The following is an 18,379-nucleotide window of genomic DNA, read 5'->3' as shown; positions in this document are numbered from 1 at the left end:
GCCATCTAGCAACCCATGTCCTCAGCTCTACACAGAATCCTGGTGACAGGTTCCCTTTAACGTCAGTGTTTCATACTCCAGTCTTAGGTGGTAGTGCTGGACTAAGACACGCCAAATGTTTAAGAGATGCAGCTCCATATTTCTCAGAAAAGCACAAAATGTTTTTTGCAGAAAATGAGGCTTGCACACAAGCATGCCTGTTTAGGGAGCCTTCACACACAGCGGATATCTACAACTGAGAACCCGTTCTATTCATCTGAAAGGGGGTTGTTTTGGTGGGAGGCACAAGGATGTCTGCGAGCCCCACGCAGGTGAATGGAACTGATTTTCAGTTGTAGAAATATCTGCCTCATATGAAGGCACCTCACATGGGCCAAGGATCGAGGCAGTTATTGGGTACAAAAGCTGCCCCCTGTAAAGGTGCCACATAAAATCCTTATTTGCTGGCAGCACATCGCTGATCTTCAGTCAGACACTAGAGCAACATCCCGCTCTTTCTGAATGGTTGAATGGTAACGCAAGCGATGGACTCACTGACCCTGAATAGCTTGCATCAGACCAGTCACAAAGTAAGATGGCGGCCAGCTCCAGTGAATGACTGGGGCCGAGGGCCAGCCTCATTACGTCTGTGGCTGCAGTGCACGCTTAGACCGTGTAATGCTGTTGTCTGAACACCCAAGCAGGGGAGGAAGACAGACGTCTGGTCAGCCCACCACTGCCCCATGTAAGCATGCCAAACAAGCAAACACTTGTTTGTAAAGAGAGTTCATCTTTTATGTGGCACTAAAAATCCTAATTCGTCAGCAGCACAACACCTTGCGTAAACTGTATGTGCAGTCCACGATCACTATATGCAGGAATGATCATATTAAAGGGAACCTGTCACCAGGATTCTGTGTAGAGCTGAGGACATGGGCGGCTAGATGGCCGCTAGCACATCTGTAATACCCAGTCCCCATAGCTCTGTGTGCTTTTATTGTGTCAAAAAAAAAAACGATTTGATACATATGCAAATTAACCTGAGAGGAGTCCTGCCCCTGACTCATCTCCCGAACAGGACTCCTCTCAGGTTAATTTGCATATGTATCAAATCGTGTTTTTTTGACACAATAAAAGCACACAGAGCTATGGGGACTGGGTATTGTGGATGTGCTAGCGGCCATCTAGCCGCCCATGTCCTCAGCTCTATACACAAAATCCCGATGACAGGTTCCCTTTAATGATCTTTCATAACATCGCTGCATCTAAATGACACTTACAAAGTGCTGACTGCCATGCTGTATCATCAGTTGGCACTCGTTACTGGGCAGAATATCAGTACGCACAAAAGCATCACAATCTGCTGTCAGACACCTCTGGCAGCAGCTTATCGTCCTGTCATAATAAAGGATTGGACATGCTGACATGCTCGATTCTTCTTTTCCCCATACTGCTGTTGGAGGATAGTTGGGACACCTGCATACACAGTGGTACTGCTGTTCATATATAATATGCAAGGCCACCTTAACCTAATAAAAGGCTGACAATCCCGTAGCCCAAAAACAGAGGAATGTAGCACAAGTTGAAAGACATACACTGGTATATTTGCTAAACACATTTTTGGCTAGGGGTACACATTAACCAGTGGCTGGCTAATCGTATTACTACCAGGATGTGATGTCAAACACACTAACACTTATAAAGTGCACATAGTAGAGAGACCGTCAGCGGCCAGAGGAAGCGCATTTTTGCCGAAACGGCTGTCGCCACTATGCATGGAAGCAGGGCCGGATTAACGTAGGGGCTGATGGAGCTGCAGCTCCAGGCCCCTATCAAAAAATAGGCCCATCCGCCAGCCAAAAGGCCGTCGGGAGCGGCCGGCACTAAAAGTCCTCTGTTAGTTTGTACACAGCGCAGCGTGCAGGAGGGATAACCGCGGGCGCACTGAGTTCATATCCGGCGGGCCGTGGCATTACAGGAACAGCACCAGCTGCTCTGATGTCCTGCCGCCGGATATACGTCACAGGATATCCAGCGGCAGGACGTCAGAGCAGCTAGTGCGGTTCCTGTAATGCCGGCCCGCCAGATATGAACTGAGTGCGCCCGCGGTTATCCCTCCTGCACCACAGCAGTTTCGACCAGGCCAGCACACGGACGGTGACGGCCCACAGCGCTCGGCCACACAGAGACAGGCAGCAGCAGGAGCTTCTGGAGGCTGCAGGTATCAGACAAACTCATCTAGTTGGAAGGGAGGGCAATAATAGTGCTGTTATGATTTATGGACACAGCTCTCAGCATGCTTAGCCAGCCTTCTATCTGGCTTTGCATCTTGAGAGTCACAGTCCACAGGCTGTTTCTCAGCCTGTGGACTGTGACTCTCAAGAAGCACAGCCAGATAGAAGGCTGGCTAAGCATGCTGAGAGCTGTGTCCATAAATCATAACAGCACTATGAAAATTACTGACTGGCTAAGCATGCTGAGAGCTCAGTCTAAATAACATAACACAAAGAAATTACTGTTTCTAGCTGCTAGTCCACAGCAGCTAGAAACAGTAATTTCTTTAAAGGGATTCTGTCACCAGGTTTCACCCCTCAGCTAAAAATATGCTGATGTTCAGGGCGTCTTCACGATTCCTAATGTGGGCTTATAAATGTCATCTGTGGGCTTATTTAGCTAAAAACAGCTTTTACTAACCTGTCAGTCAAACAAATAAGGTGCCCAAGGGGATGTTAATGGATGCAAGGTGCCGTCTGCACCCGCCGCCGTTGGTGCCCAGCGCCGCCTTTCCAGACTTCTGCGCCGCCTCCTAATCCTCTGTGCCACCTTTCGCCCGCCCTCCCTCCCTCCCCCCTCCTTCTGCTGTAAGATTTTGCGCACAGGGCTCTGCCTGATGCGCCGTGCGGACTTCTCCATTTGGCTTCTTACAGTGAAGTGCTCATGCGCCGGCACTTCGCTCAACCCCTGTATGCGTGAGATCTTACAGCAGGAGGAGGGGGGAGAGAGGGAGGGCGAGAGGCGGCACAGAGGATTAGGAGGCGACGCAGAAGTCTGGAAAGGCGGCGCTGGGCACCAACGGCGGCGGGTGCAGACGGCACCTTGCATCCATTAACATCCCCTTGGGCACCTTATTTGTTTGACTGACAGGTTAGTAAAAGCTGTTTTTAGCTAAATAAGCCCACAGATGACATTTATAAGCCCACATTAGGAATCGTGAAGACTCCCTGAACATCAGCATATTTTTAGCTGACAGGGGTGAAACCTGGTGACAGAATCCCTTTAATGTGTTATGTTATTTAGACACAGTTCTCAGCCTTCTATCTGACTGGCTAAGCATGCTGAGTGCTGTGTCCATAAATCATAAACACAGCTCTATGAAAATTACTGTTTCTAGCTGCTGTTGTCCACAGTAGCTAGAAAACAGTAATCTTCATAGTCATGTTAAATGATCACTATAGTGTCAGGAAAACAAAGCGGTTTTCCTGACACTATAGTGCCCTGAGGGTGCCCCCACCCTCAGGGTCTCCCTCCCGTGGTCCCCCTCCATGTTGCTAAGATAGACGCCAAATGAAGGGGTAGTTGCAGGAACAAAATACTTTAATGGTATCGATAAAATATATATGTAATTAAGACACTGAGTGCAGTTCCATAAAAAGGCCCAGCAAAATCCTCAGCACCAGGCCCATGATGCTCTTAATCCGGCCCTGCATGGAAGATTTACTGTCCGCCCCTGTCAATTCTGCTGGTATCTGTTACTCGCATCCCGGACCAATAAAGGGTCATTTTATGAATCACTGCTGGCGAGTGCTGCCTCATTATCCTCTTCTACTATCGGAATTTACACCTTATATCTATATGCTGCTAAGCTCTACTTAGAGGGAGCTGGTCATATTGATCACTGTGCCAGCAGCCTGTTATAGAGAAGAAGAAGCGGAGCAGATTCATATGTAGTTTTGTAGGGAGACAAAGTATAACTTGCAGTTTATTGATCTAAATCGCTGCACATTCTGCGCTTAGGAGTCCAGTGGGTGGACTTAATTCAAGCTGTCAATCAAGGAGTAGAACCACCCACTGGACTCCTAAATCACTGAGCAGGGATATACTACGGAATCATTTCCCATAAAACTCTATATCAATCTGCTCAGCTCCTTCTACTCTATAACATCTAGAACAGGACAAACCCGGTCAGCAGAAGAGAAACAAAAGATTACCATCATCCCCCCAGTAAGTAGTATTTCACAAAATGACAAGCCAGTAATCACTGACATTATACACATTGCTGGAAAATGGAAGAGCAGAAATATTACCTCTCCTTCGCCCATATGTCCTTGCTGCGTGTCGGAGAAAGAAAAGAACCTTTCAGAAAACGTTATCAAGATGAGAAAATCTAATTACATCCCGTGTACAGCGCGTCATTTACTGCTTAGCAAGATTTAGAAATCTAGACATTATTGTGGTCACTGTAGCATCCAAACATCAATAATAAAAAGGTAGACGCCCCAAATACTCGCTCATCGTGCAACCTGCTAAAAAATCATGTTAACCTCTGACCTTCAAGAAAATCTAACATACTTTAGGGGGCATTCACGCATGGAAGATTTGTTGCAGAAATTTCTGTCATATATGGGAAGTATTTGGATTTCTGCAAGCCCCTAGATCACTATAGAGGCATTGAGCCATCTGAATTAGGCCATTATGTATTCAGTCTGTGCCCCTCCACGAAAATGTAGCATCCATTGTACCTGAAGGCCATAATATCCAATCAAAGGCCTTGGAGCCCCCAAGTGACCTCACAATGATAAGAGTACCTACAGATTAATATAGCTGTGTTCTTTACATACATTGTATGGCATGAAAAAGCCGCATTTACCACTTTTTCGACAGCACTTGACATAACATTTTTGCTTAAGTGCCATTTTTCCACTGGTCTTGCCACATTTATCATTTTCTACACCAGTTTTTTGGCGTAGAAGAACACTGAAACCTACACCAGCCAGGAGCTACAGTAGATTTTGGTTCAGGCACAATTCCTCATGGAGTCTGGATAAATTCAGAGGTACAGTATGGGGCTGCCGTATTACTGATCCATACACCAAGGTTCCTTGGACAGCCATGTGCATGCAATGTGTAGCAGTTTCACAATGTATACAGCATGTCTCCTTGAGGCTACTTTCACACATGTTTTGTGCGGATCCGACATGGACAGATCTGTTCAGATAATATAACCGTCTGCATCCGTTTAGAATGGATCCGTTCTTATTATCTTTAACATAGCCAAGACTAATCCATCTTTTCTATTGTGCCAGATTGTGTCAGTGAAAACTGATGCGTCCCCATTGACTTACATTGTGTGTCAGGATGGATCCGTTTGGCTCAGTTTCGTCAGACGGACACCAAAATGTTGCAGGCAGGAATGGAGGCGGAACAGAGCCAAACTGATGCATTCTGAGTGGATCCTTTTCCATTCAGAATGCAAACTGATCCGTTTTGGAGCCCTCTCACAAACAAAGCCAAAACGCCAGTGAGAAAGTAGACTTGCTTTAAAATATTGTGATAAGATGGTAGATGGAACAGTCAAGTATCCTTCATCATATTCCCAATGTCTCCTTTAAGGCAGTATGTGTACTTTAGTGCACCAGTCGGTGCTTGTAGCCTGTGAGCACAGACCGAAAAACACTGCATGCGGCATTTATCTGTCCGGCACTACCAGACATCCAATGTCAAAATGTACAAAATCGGATGCCATGAAGGATCCTATAGAAAACGATACGATCTACTTCCCTTTTGAGGATTCTTTATTACGTTGAAAAAGATGGTCTGTTATGGGATCCCGGCCTGACCCTCTCAGTGTAATGTGCTCAGTTTCACTGATGGCTCTGACCCTATAACATCTATGTTCCTTAGATAATACTCTATGAAGATTTTGCATTTCATGTAATTAATGTAAATCATGGTCCGTTTCCAGCAGCACCAGAGCCACCACACAGGTCCTATTCCCAGCACCCACTACACAATATATCATTGGCATTCCAGTTTCGGCTTACTCTTCTTGGCAGTCATGTGAAAACCGGTTTTGTACTCTGTCCTAGGGCAATTAGTATTCATCATGTACTGAAAGCTAGGCTGTTTTTCTGATTTATCTTGTGAGGTAGCAAATTGGCTGAGATCTTAATACAGGTCAGAAGCTTTATACTGGTTTAGGTGGGATTGCCAAAGAGGCTCTCTGGTTAAAAACTATTAAATATGAGAACATGTTCGCCTTTAGTACGGTTTTAGACAGAGAAACAGAAAGCAAAACTGGAACTGCATAGTGGTCTGACAATAAAAGGGTTAAATCCTGATGGCCTCAGCGGTCACATGCTGTGCATGCAAGCAGCAGTGCTAAGGCCGATGAATGATGACATGACCATTGGGGGAGCAATGGACCAGCCGTCCCGAAACACCAGGATATTTTACAGGGAAGTACCGTTTTTATTTTACTTTATGCCATTTCTCGACCTTTCCCAACATGTCAGGACAACCTGTTAAAGAATATTTTATATATGATGTCTTGTAGGACTGTGTCTTCTTTGATTTCTAATGTACATTAAAGGATGCCTCAAACATTGGGAGAGTTTTACTCTTAAATGCATTTATGCTTTTCATCACACAAGTCTTTTAAACACATTTGGCTTTGTGGGAAATGGGTGCAGCGTAAGGATTCGGCTACACGGCGCTCTTGGCCGTGCGACACTTGCAGTGCAGCGTTGCTGGCATATAAATAAATGGGTTTGCAGCACGACTTGTACATGTGCCGCAAACTGTGACCCCAGAATTCCCCTAAAAATCCAACAGTGCCCAGGCTGACAAAGGTGCAGAAGTCTGTGTACACCGTCACACCGTCCCTGTCCTTAGTTTAGTAGAATGCCTGAACTCATTCCAACGCGTTTCTGCACACTCCCATTCTACGTGCTGTGTTGTGGGCATTAAAGAGCCATTTACAGTCAGAGGATCACTGGTATCTGGCGCTGTGCGCCCGCTCGTCCAGACAGTGCCTATCATCATGATGTCAGCGGTAGAGCACCAATTATCTAAGGCTGTCCAGGACCCAGGTCTGTTTTGAGTATAAATATAAAGGAACCATCATGTTATTCATCTGTACTTCATTTTAGTCTATAATAGCCTTTTGCTGTCATTCTCCCCTGCCATTGCCACGTCATGATGCACAGCACAAAGTCATCCGTTTTCAGATTTTCTCCTTGCAGGTAGCAACAGAAAAATTAAAAACTTCCCCTCCTTAGTCTAAAACTATCCAGCTGTAGCAAAGGTTACCCAGCGCTCATGAAATTATAGCTGGTATTTCTGAGATATATATCCAGCCAATACAAAAATATTACATTTGGCCACCAGCAGTTTTTATGGAATCTTTTGCTTACATATTTTGCAGTCTCCATATGCCACTTTTCTGATGAAGAAAGCTACAAACCCTATGTTTCCAATTTCTAAAATGCAACGGAGACATAATATAGGCACACCTGGTGTTTAGATGCCACACTGGCCACTTTCCAAAAAAGGGGGGGCAGGGTTCAAACACATTTATCTTTATTTATGCCAGTTTTCGGTGTGCAAGTGAAGACAGAAACCTACGGCTGAGGAACCCAGACATACCTATATTTTCACCCAGGCAGCCCCCCTGATGTTAGCATCAGAGCATCTCATGCTCCGATGCGCTCCCTTCCCCTGCGCTATTTCGCGCAGGGCATGGACTCTTGTTTGTTTATCATAACACACTGCCAGGCGGAAGCTTCCGCCCAGCAGTGTGTTTGGTGACGTCACCGGGCTTCCTGGCAGCCCCATGGAGAGCCCGGTACTTCACCGGGACTCCGAAAAAATGCCTTTGCCCTGCGCGATTAGGAGCAGGGCAAAGGAGAGCATCGGAGCATGAACTGCTCCGATGCTCCTGTCAGGGGGGCTGCCTGGGTGAAGATGGAGGTATGTCCAGGTTCAGCTCTGAACCCGGACAACCCCTTTAAGTAGTCTTTGATAAGAAGCCAGGATGACAAAAAACACCACCAATTTACAAAAAGCACACAAAAAAAAACAACAGGTGCAAAAAAAAGCCTGCAAAAACCTGTGTGTGACAGCAGTATTTTCAAAGATAATGTGGAAAGTGGCTCCAAGGTAACCGAAACAGAAGAAAATGTAAAAGGGCTTCCTGGAGGTTAATAACAGACTTGGTGTTGAGATGTAATAGGAGCAGAAAAATCTAAATGTAAGAAACACTTAACATAATGTACAGGGCCATTTCTAACTAGGCACTTGAATGCACATTCTTAGGCCCCCCACCTCCCTCCCCAAGTCAGAGGACTTTGGCGTTCTGCTACTGGCAGACACAACAGCAGGGACTACCGACCAGGACCTGCTCTGTACCTGCTACACTGCAAGAGGTGGCATCACAGTCATGTAATCAGTGCAGGAGGAGGCAGAGCTCAGCAGTGCAGAGAAATGGTGGTGAAGGACCTGTGATGACGACACCACCATGTGATCAGTGCAAGAGGGGACGTAGCTCAGCAGTGTGGAGAAGCAGTGGTGGTAAAGGACCTATGATGTGACATGAGAAGAGCTTTGTGTGGAGGAAAAAAGTGAAGAAGCGATAGATTCAATGTAAGTCACAGAAATGCTGGGAGTTGTAGTCCTCTCCTCTTATACCTCTTCCCTGTAATGTTCTCTGATAGCACATAACTGCCTGGACATGCTGGGAGTTAAAGTTCTTTCCTTATACCTCCTCATTCTAACGTCCGCTGGTATCACATCATAACCTAGACATGCTGGGAGTTGTAATTCACTCGTCTTATACATCTTCAATGTAATGTAATTTTACATATAAACTGAGGCGATTATATCTGGACTGACGTAATTACATACGGTTTGGGATATCAGATTGTCAGCACTGAGGCCTCAAGTCTGACTCAATTTCCCCAGGTGGGAACTAATGTGCTATGTGTGCCAAAAAAAAGAATAATGGTAAAAATAATGGTCCACACAGTACCCCCAGTATAGATGATGGTCCCCTTTATGACCTGTAGTATAGATAATGCCCTCCTACTATTATAAAATGCTCCTTTTGTGACCCTGAAGTATAAATTGCACAGTCTAAGGCTATTTTCAAACTTGCGGCAGTGTGATCCGGTGGGCAGATCCGTTGTCGGAACTGCCCGCCGGATCCGTCGATCTGGATGTGACTGAAAGCATTTGAGAGACGCATCCGGATGCGGAACAGGCTCACAAATGCATTGCAAGAATGGATCCGTCTCCCCCGCTTGGCATGCGGACAGACGGATCCATCTTTTATCTTTTTTTCACATTTTTACCGGATCCGGCATTCCGGTATTTTGAATGCCGGATCCGGCACTAATACATTCCTATGGGGAAAAATGCTGGATCCGGCATGCCAGCAAGTCTTCAGTTTTTTTTGCTGGAGATAAAACCATAGCATGCTACGGTTTTCTCTTTTGCCTGATCAGTCAAAATGACTGAACTGAAGACATCCTAAACGGATTGCTCTCCATTACGAATGCATTGGGATATGCCTGATCCGTTCTTTTCCGGTATAGAGCCCCTGTGACGGAACGCTATGCCGGAAAAGAAAAACACTAGTGTGAAAGTAGCCTAACAGCTGTTAATAAATGGCTACTCTGTGAAAAAAAAAAAAAGGGCCTTTCAGGGGTTAAAAATAAATAATCACCTCATCCACTTGCACGCACTGAAACACTCACTCCTCCCAGCAGGCAGCAAGTGAGGAGTATTCTGGTGCATGCAAGTGATTGAGGTGAATATTTATTTTAAGCCTTCAAAAGCCTTTTTTGTTTTTAAACAGACTGCGGCAAGAAATGGCTTATTTTAATCATCAGGATTAACCCTACAGGCGGTATGCCAGTTTTAATGAGGTTGATACTGGTAAGAGATAAAACCACCACCACATACCCTCTCTTTCCTCAGCCGTAGGGCTCATGCACACGACCGTATGCCCTCTGTGAGCGGGCCATATGTCCCGGAGCAGCATACATCATGCGCACGGGAGCGCACAGCATCATAGTTTAATATGGGCCACCCATATGATATTATGAGTGCGGGACAATAGCCCCGCGGTGGCCCGGTGTGTCGGAGGGCATACGGTCGTGTGCATGAGCCCGGATTCTGTATACTTCACAAGCTCGAAGAGGTTCTTGCAGTCTAAGCAATCAATATGGGTGAATTCACAGGTCGCAGATTCTACACTGAAAATCTGTGACTATTTAGAGCACAATGTGTGTGGATGAGCAATTTGAAACTCCATCTACATGCACAATAAAAAATAAATAAAAAAAAGCACAGAATTTACAAACGTTGAAGATTTTCAAATCCGCAGCACGTCAATTCTGTTACCGATTTTTAGAGCAGGTTCCACCCTTTGCAAGAAGTGAAAGTCTGTGGATCTGTCACCGATTTGCTGCAAAAACTGCAGGCGAAAATATCAGATGCGTCTAGCCTTAAAGGGCATCTGTCAGCAGATTTGTACGTATGAAACTGCCTGACCTGTTACATATGCGCTTGGCAGCTGAAGGTATCTGTGTTGGTCCCATGTTCATATGTGTCCGCATTACTGAGAAAAATGAAATTTTAATATATGGAAATGAGCATCTAGGAGAAACGGGGCGTTGTAATTACACCTAGAGACTCGGATCTCTCTGCAACTGCCGCTCCCTCTCCACTCTGACAGGGCCAAGAATGACAACGTTTACACTGCCTGGTCCTATCAATCATAGTGCAGAGGGTGTGACAGTTGCAGAGAGATCTGAGTCTCTAGGTGTAATGACAACGGCCCCATTGCTCCTACAGGCTAATTTGCATTTATTAAAACATAATTTTTCTCAGCAATATTAAGATGGGACTAAGCACACATGGAACAGGAGATGGACACATCCGACAGGTGTATGTGCATTTCAGGAAATAGTCTGGCTACACGCTACGTTTTTCTTTTCAGCACTAAGAGTCATCGGGCATCAAAACTGATGCGCCAATGCCATGAATGACCCCATAAAGAACTATGGCATCATATCTGGAACCATTTTCCCTCCAGCATGGTACAGAAACGCCAGAGAGAAACTGATGCCAGAAATTATCCCACAGGAGGAAAACTGAAATGGATGGCCAGGTATATGTGAACCCAGACTAACAGTTTTAATGATTTTTTTTTTTATATTACCAGTTCTTAATATTTGCAGTTTTTAATGCATGAGAATATAAAGATATGCTCTGTGTAAACTGAATCCAACAGCAGATTGTAGAATATTACTTAGGCTACTTTCACACCTGCGTTCAGGTGTCCGCTCGTGAGCTCCGTTTGAATGGGCTCACGAGCGGCCCTGAACGCAGCCGTCTGGCCCTAATGCATTCTCAGTGGAGGCGGATCCACTGAGAATGCATCCGCCTGCCAGCGCTCAGCCTCCGCTCCGCTCAGTGAGCGGACACCTGAACGCTGCAAGCTGCGTTCGGGTGTCCGCCTGGCCGTGCGGAGGCGAGCGGATCCGTTCCGACTTACAATGTAAGTCAATGGGGACGGATCCGCTTGAAGATGACACCATATGGCTCAATCTTCAATGCAAAGTCGGAACGGATCCGCTCAGGCTACTTTCAGACTTAGAAAATTTTTCTAAGTTCTAATGCAGACGGATCTGTTCTGAACGGAGCCACCGTCTGCATTATTATGAGCGGATCCGTTCAGAACGGATCCGATCGAACGCAGGTGTGAAAGTAGCCTTATTATCCCAAGTAGTCTGAAATAACATCACTTACATTTCCAGGAGTAGGAATACAAGTACATGACTAAGGCCATTAAAAGTATTAGGAAATTGCATAGCTGGCACAATACAGACTGCTGTAATAGATGCCACTCTATTAGGAAATACCAACAGGGAAGACCCGTTACATTCTTCTGAAATGGGCTGTTCTGAAGCATGTACAAGGGTTTCTGAGAGTGCCACTAGCAGAAATGGGAAAGTCGCTTAAAACGAATCTGCCCAACGTGAAATTATTCACACAACAGAGCAGAAAATACCTCAGCAACTTCCTATCTGATTAAGCAATCTGCATGCCTCCATCAAGGGTGCACAAGGCCCCATAGATTTTTATGGTTCAGTACAGCTTGTGTGGGTTTGTAATACAGTTGAGTATGTGAGCCTTTAAGGGGTTATCAAGGACCTAAATATTGATGACATCAATATGTGACCGATGCAAGCGCTGCAGCCTCTTCATACTGATCTCACCAGTGCTGGGCTCCTTCCATCAGCTGAAGTTAATTTGTCAGATCTAAGGGAAGAAAAGGATTGGGCATGCTGCATTTCAGCTGCCCTATCCTTCTGCCCTCTGGATGAAAAGTCGCAGCCAGGTGTCTGGTTTCACCTTTCTCCTCTCTCTCCATTGAAAGAGAATATGCTTGGCTGTGAGGATGGCCAGGAATGCTAGCAGTTGCACAAAACCTATCCAAAGTGTATGGCCAACCTTAACAGAGCAGCTCTCTCTGGACGACTGCTGGGATACATGTATTTTACCATACATTAGGTGCCATGTAATGCCACAGGGAAAGTAAAGATGTAACATTTGATAACTGATCACAGTACACAATGAGAAATCTCTAAACTGGAAAACATTTTTTTTAGCTGTCACAACAATTTCCACCCACATATAACTTCTGTCATGAATTCACATCTTTATGTGAAATCAGAAAGAATATTCGAGCGACGCTTCATAACTGCAGATTGCAAAAAAATTATAATTGTGGAATGTGTGGAGCAGGCTGGAGGAGAGAAGGAGCATTAGGGAACACGGTAAGCCCCGATGCACACTTGTCAGGACACTCTGCAGAACCCCTCAACAGTGAAAGGCGTCCCATGACACACCCAGGCATTTCAGAGACTTTCCTATGGAGGAGTCAGCAATGTCTCCTCAGATCTCCCAGCTGTCCATATCGCACACAGAAGCCGAAAAAGAAAATGTATCATGGAAAGAGGTGACAGAAACGAGGACTTACCTTTCAGTGAATCATTCTCTGCTCTCATGATGTCGATCAGGGAGCTTTCCAGTGAATGCATGTCAAATGTTCTGGCGCGATCCTGCAAAAAAGCCACATAATATTTAGATGGAAACCAGAGAGAACGGAGACAATTCCAGAAATAGACAAAGGACCACAAAGAGAAAGATTACAATCACCAACATCGTGACGAAAACAACCAAACTATGCAACAGGGGGCTTTCTTAGGCTCGGGCTACATGAAGACTACAACAGTAATGAATGTGGTTGCATTGCATTGTAACAAAACCCGCTGGATTTCTGCACAATGACGTTCTCCGCCATCAGGTGTGATGTTAGTAGCACAAGAGTGCAATCTTAACATTGCCAAATGTTGCCGCTGTGTATCCATAGCCAAAAATAAAACACGCTAAACAGAAAAAACACAACAACACACAAAAGCAGATGCAACTATTAAAAATTGCTAAAAGATACTACAATTAGTAATATTTCTATTTAAGAAGCTGCACCATCACCATTTATATTATAGGAGATACACCGAGCACTAAAGTTCCCATTCCTTAAAGGGACCCCCGACAGAATACAATCAAGTCCTGTTTATGGATCCTGTTTTCTGTAAATGGATAAAGTACACTACCAGAAGATGAAAAAACACCAGGAAATCACAATGCTGAGCGGAGACTAGTGCTGCTTGGTCAATGAGAAGACAACCACCCTTTATGTTGGGCCCTGCAGTAGGGTATATATTGAGGAAAAGTCACAGTAATACTGGGTGGCACTTCTTTAGGCTAGGCTCCACTAAATGGAGCTAAACCACAAGTGGACACCCATCTTTACTCCAAGCGGCAGCCGAAACAAGAAAGGACTTGTCCCTTGTTGGTACAGTTGCAGCTTTAAACCATTAGCCCAGGAACCGCAGCATTGCCTCCTGTAGAAAACATCAGCCAGGGACCACGCAGCCGACAGTTTTAGCGTGGCATTTGCATCGGAATGCCACGTTGTGAACAAGCCTTTAGGGGGTACACGTGTACTGTCAGAATCAGAGACCCCGCACTACAGTGTTATGAATGCACGCCAGGAACACAGAACATGTGGCATGGTCCTGTCACATTGTATCTGGTGAGAAAGTTAAATCTCTTCAGACACGTGCCAGACCCTAATAGATTAAAGTCTTTAAATATCCGCTTGGCACATCACAAAGATCGGCATCACATTTTATGACATATTTTTGAAAAGGTCACCAATGTAGACTTGATCCTCACCGATACAAAGCACAGACTTGTGCTCGGATACTATATTACCCAAATTACTATGAGTGACCGTACATTCAGTATGGCTATAGCCAAGGTGGAGATCTATCAAAACTGGTGCAAAAGGAAAGTGGAGGCATCGTCCATTGCAACCAGTAAGATTTCACTTGTCATTTTTCATTTGACCTGTCAGGTCCCAGTGTCACTTTTCCTTTAGACCTGGCTTTGATCCATGTCCCAAAAGGATTAGACAGATCACGGAATAAAGAGAAATTCAGCAAGATGTGACTAAGGGCTCATGTAAACTGCGGTAGCCAATTTTTGCGGTCCGCAAAACACAGACATCGGCCGTGTGCATTACGCATTTTGCTGAAAGGAACCTTCGGCCCTTAATAGAACAGTCCTATCCTTGTACGTAAACGCACAAGAATAGGACGTTTGTTTTTTTACGGGGCCACGGAACAGACATACAGATGCGGACAGCACACTGTGTGCTGTTCGCATCTTTTGCCTCCCCATTGAAGTGAATGGGTCTGCATTTGACCCACAAAAAATGAGTCTCGGATGGGGACAAAAATCACAGTTGTGAGGCCTAAGCATACTGTAGTTCTGTCACACATACAACTATATCTTGCTTCTCAAAGACCGTTCAGAAATGTCTGCAGGCCTCTCCTAGACTATGCGGCAGGCGGTGCTAGGGAACCTAGGATGAGATCTGATAGAACGGTGTTGTTATTTCCTGAGGTCAAGGCAGAACAGGAAGCAAACCGTGGAGAGAAGAGACCTACAGACCACAATATCTGGGGGAAGGGAAGGTTGTAGGTCTCTGGAAAATGCACCATAGCTTGTTTCTGCCTTTGTGGGAAGCTTAGCTGTAACCTAGAGATGAATGATAAAATCAGGATCAGTCTTCAAGTTTCTAACCCTAAACAGCCTTGTAGAAATCCTGCAAAGAAGAATGGATTTAAACTCTGATATTTTCCATCTTAGGCTGGGATGTTTAGAGAGCATCACGTCCTACTGCAAACAGGACAGAGGCGAGGCTGCTGCTCCAGGCAGTTGTCTTACAGCCAGACACAGTTGTGATATGAGATCAAAGGAAAGGAAGGGATGCACACTTTCTAGGTTTAATGTTCCTTTCAGCCTTTTACTGCCAAGGATGTATGTAATCTGCTTCAATATTCTAGGTGTATTATGTGGGGCACAGCATGAAAAGTTTTAATCCCTGGTTCTGTGAACGTGTAATGTCTCATTCACAGATCAGTGACTCTGAGCCAAAGCCAGGTGTGGCTCTATACACAGAACAGGTGCAGACCTTTCCCTTACACCTCATGTCTGTGGAGGCTCCACTCCTGACTTTGGCTCACAATCACTGGATGTGTGAATGAGGCATAAGGGTGGCAATAAACATCAAGGAAGCATAGACCATAATGTGGCCTTATCAGTGGTCTTGGAGACGGGATCGTTGATACAGACTACCAGTAACAAAACTGGCAAAGTTATTATTTAAAAAATACAAATTAAAAATATAATAATAATAATAATAATAATAATAATAATAATTCCAACCAACTGCAGCCTAAATTTACTAACCAGGCAATTGCAAATGATCGTTTTTCAAATACTGCTGAGCTGAAACAGTCCAATGACCTCCATGTCATGGGGGACAGGAAGGGGAAGCTACAAGTGACACCAAGAAAGAAGATAAGAGCCTGTAATTGTCACTTCTCTCCCTGTACAACCTCTAGTGACCCCAGGAGGGGGATACAGGAACTTTCTTCATCTTCTCACCCTCTTTACCAATCAAGGAGGATATGTGGCTTGTCAGATTGGGAAGAGGGGGTGGGTTACTAAAGGAGTGAGAAGATGAACAGTTAAACATGTAGCCCCCTGCACCTAATCTCTGACTCCAAAGTTTACTGGCAGCTACATCATGGAGATTTTTGGTCTATTTATTTTTAATGAAAATGTGAGAATCTATAGACACAAGTGTAAGAGTAGCACATATGAACTCTGCAGATCTACATAAAATTGTACACATCTTTTACCAAAATGCTACATATTGTATAAAGTGGGTATGTATAGGATTTGGGCATACTCCAGGACTGAGTCACATTGTTATACCCATCTCCTACTTTTGACGTTGGCAGCGTGTAGCTTATCAAGGTCACATGTGGCGAGTTGGCTTGGCGTGTATATACAGTGTGTGATCGAATGTCTGTACACATAGCCCTTGTTGCCGTCATGGGTAAAAGGAATGATTTATCAGTCACAAGAAGGGATAATTACTGGCTTTCCGGCCAAGGTTGGCAGTATTTCTGACACTGTGCAGTTTGTGAACTGTTCATGTGCTGCTGTGGTGAAATTGTGAATGCACAAATGTTACCATTGTGCATAAGTAACGTGGATGCTGTGGCACACCACCTGCCATTGATGTGATAGGTGAACATTGGCTAAGAAGGTGCGTGTGGGCAGACTGATGCTATAGTGGACCATTTTACCACCAAAATGAACCAGGACTACTAGACATGTGTCTAAAACAACATTTCAGCGAACCCTACTGTGTATGGGGCTCCAAAGTAGACGGATGGTCTCTACACCTCAGCTAAAGAAGATGCATCAGCAGAAAAGGCTTCAATTTTCATGGCATTCTCTGGCCCACTCATCCATGTGGAAGGCACTCCTTGCAGATCTCACATACCCATTACATGCCGATTGTCTTCCCTGGAGCATATGGGATCTTCCAGCAACATAATGCAACATGTCACATGGCTAGAAATGTCCGCCATCTGTTGGAAGAGCATGATTAAGACACCCAAGTACTACCCAGGCCCCCTAATTCCCCAGAACCAAATTGAGCATCTATGGGAGCACCTTGATCGTCGTCCCCTCTATGGATCCTCCTCACACACCCTCCAGTAGCTGTGGTATGCTCTGCAGTCAGCATGGCTCCAGCCACCTGGGACAACCTACTAGGACCTTACCGAGTCACTTCTATCTAGCTGCGGTCTGTGCTGCATACAATGGTTACTCTGGATAGAATTATAGGAGTGTGTAGCTGGAAAATAAAATTGATGGTTGGGTATATTCACACGTGCAGGTTTTGATCCAGCTTTGATGGAGTTTTTAGTCCAAATCAGATACAGATGATAAAAAGTATAAGGGTACCTCCACATGAGTGTGGGTGACCGTGCAGAAGATCCATGTGAATTTCTGGGCGTTTCTGCACCAAAACAGCAAGAAAAACTGCAATTGATAATTGCGGTTTTGATATGGCTTTGCCACAGATCTGACATGATGCAGATTTCTGAAGAAAAGACGCAAAGTGTGCATTTGAGATTGGTATAATCCCATCCATTTTGCTGGTACTGTGTTTTTCCACACATGAATCCACGCAGAAAAACCAAGCGTAATTCGCATCGTGTGCAGGTACCCTAAGGCCTAACCTACATGTCCATGATAAGATGGCCAGTGTGCTATCCACGACAATGTCCTTGAAGACATAGGTCCATTATTTAACCCTCAGTGCGTCATCCGTACTCCACATGCCCTGCTAATCATCAGTGAAAACCTCTGACAGAACCCTGATGCCATCTGTGTTCCGTCAGTGGTCTTCACAGACCCATAGGCTTCAATGGACGTGTCTGATCTCCAACATACACCAAAGCTTGTTTTTGTGCCGACTCACAGGATGGGTGAATAAACACAGTAAAATCAACGGATACGTGTGCTGTCCATGAAGACAGCACACATCTGCGAGTCACTAACATGTGAACAAGCACAATGGCCATGTTTCACCTTTGGCAGCCCACAAATTCTTGTAGCCAACGGTCGCCTTGTGGAAACCTAGCCTTAAAAGGGTTGTCCGGTCACAGATACAGATGCCTATTCTCAGGACAGAGCATCAATATCAGATTGGTGGAGGCACCCATGTCTTGCTCTCCCATTCAGCTGTAATTACACAGTAGACGACATGCAGGTAAAGACTCACACGAGCGCGGCGACCCTTGATCCCATTGTCGAGAGTCACTTTCTAGTCAACCCAGCATCATTAAAGAAAAGGTCATCTTGCACAATAAATTTCTTCCTGGGGAGACTTTTTTCT

General features: G+C 45.1%; 1 protein-coding gene across 1 annotated transcript in view; it reads right to left on the bottom strand.

Annotated features, from left to right (window-relative positions):
• CPEB4 (cytoplasmic polyadenylation element binding protein 4) overlaps positions 1-18,379 on the bottom strand; it is a 61,698-nt gene that overhangs the window by 27,500 nt on the left and 15,819 nt on the right. Inside the window, exon 3 of the mRNA XM_044280736.1 lies at positions 13,025-13,106. Coding sequence (XP_044136671.1) covers positions 13,025-13,106 — 82 coding nt within the window. The remainder of the gene's footprint in view (positions 1-13,024; positions 13,107-18,379) is intronic.

The sequence above is a fragment of the Bufo gargarizans genome, chromosome 2 (genome assembly GCF_014858855.1).
Source record: "Bufo gargarizans isolate SCDJY-AF-19 chromosome 2, ASM1485885v1, whole genome shotgun sequence".
Taxonomy (NCBI): Eukaryota; Metazoa; Chordata; class Amphibia; order Anura; family Bufonidae; genus Bufo; species Bufo gargarizans.
The sequence above is the reverse complement of the archived record's forward strand: the minus strand, read 5'-3'. Positions and strand labels throughout refer to the sequence as shown.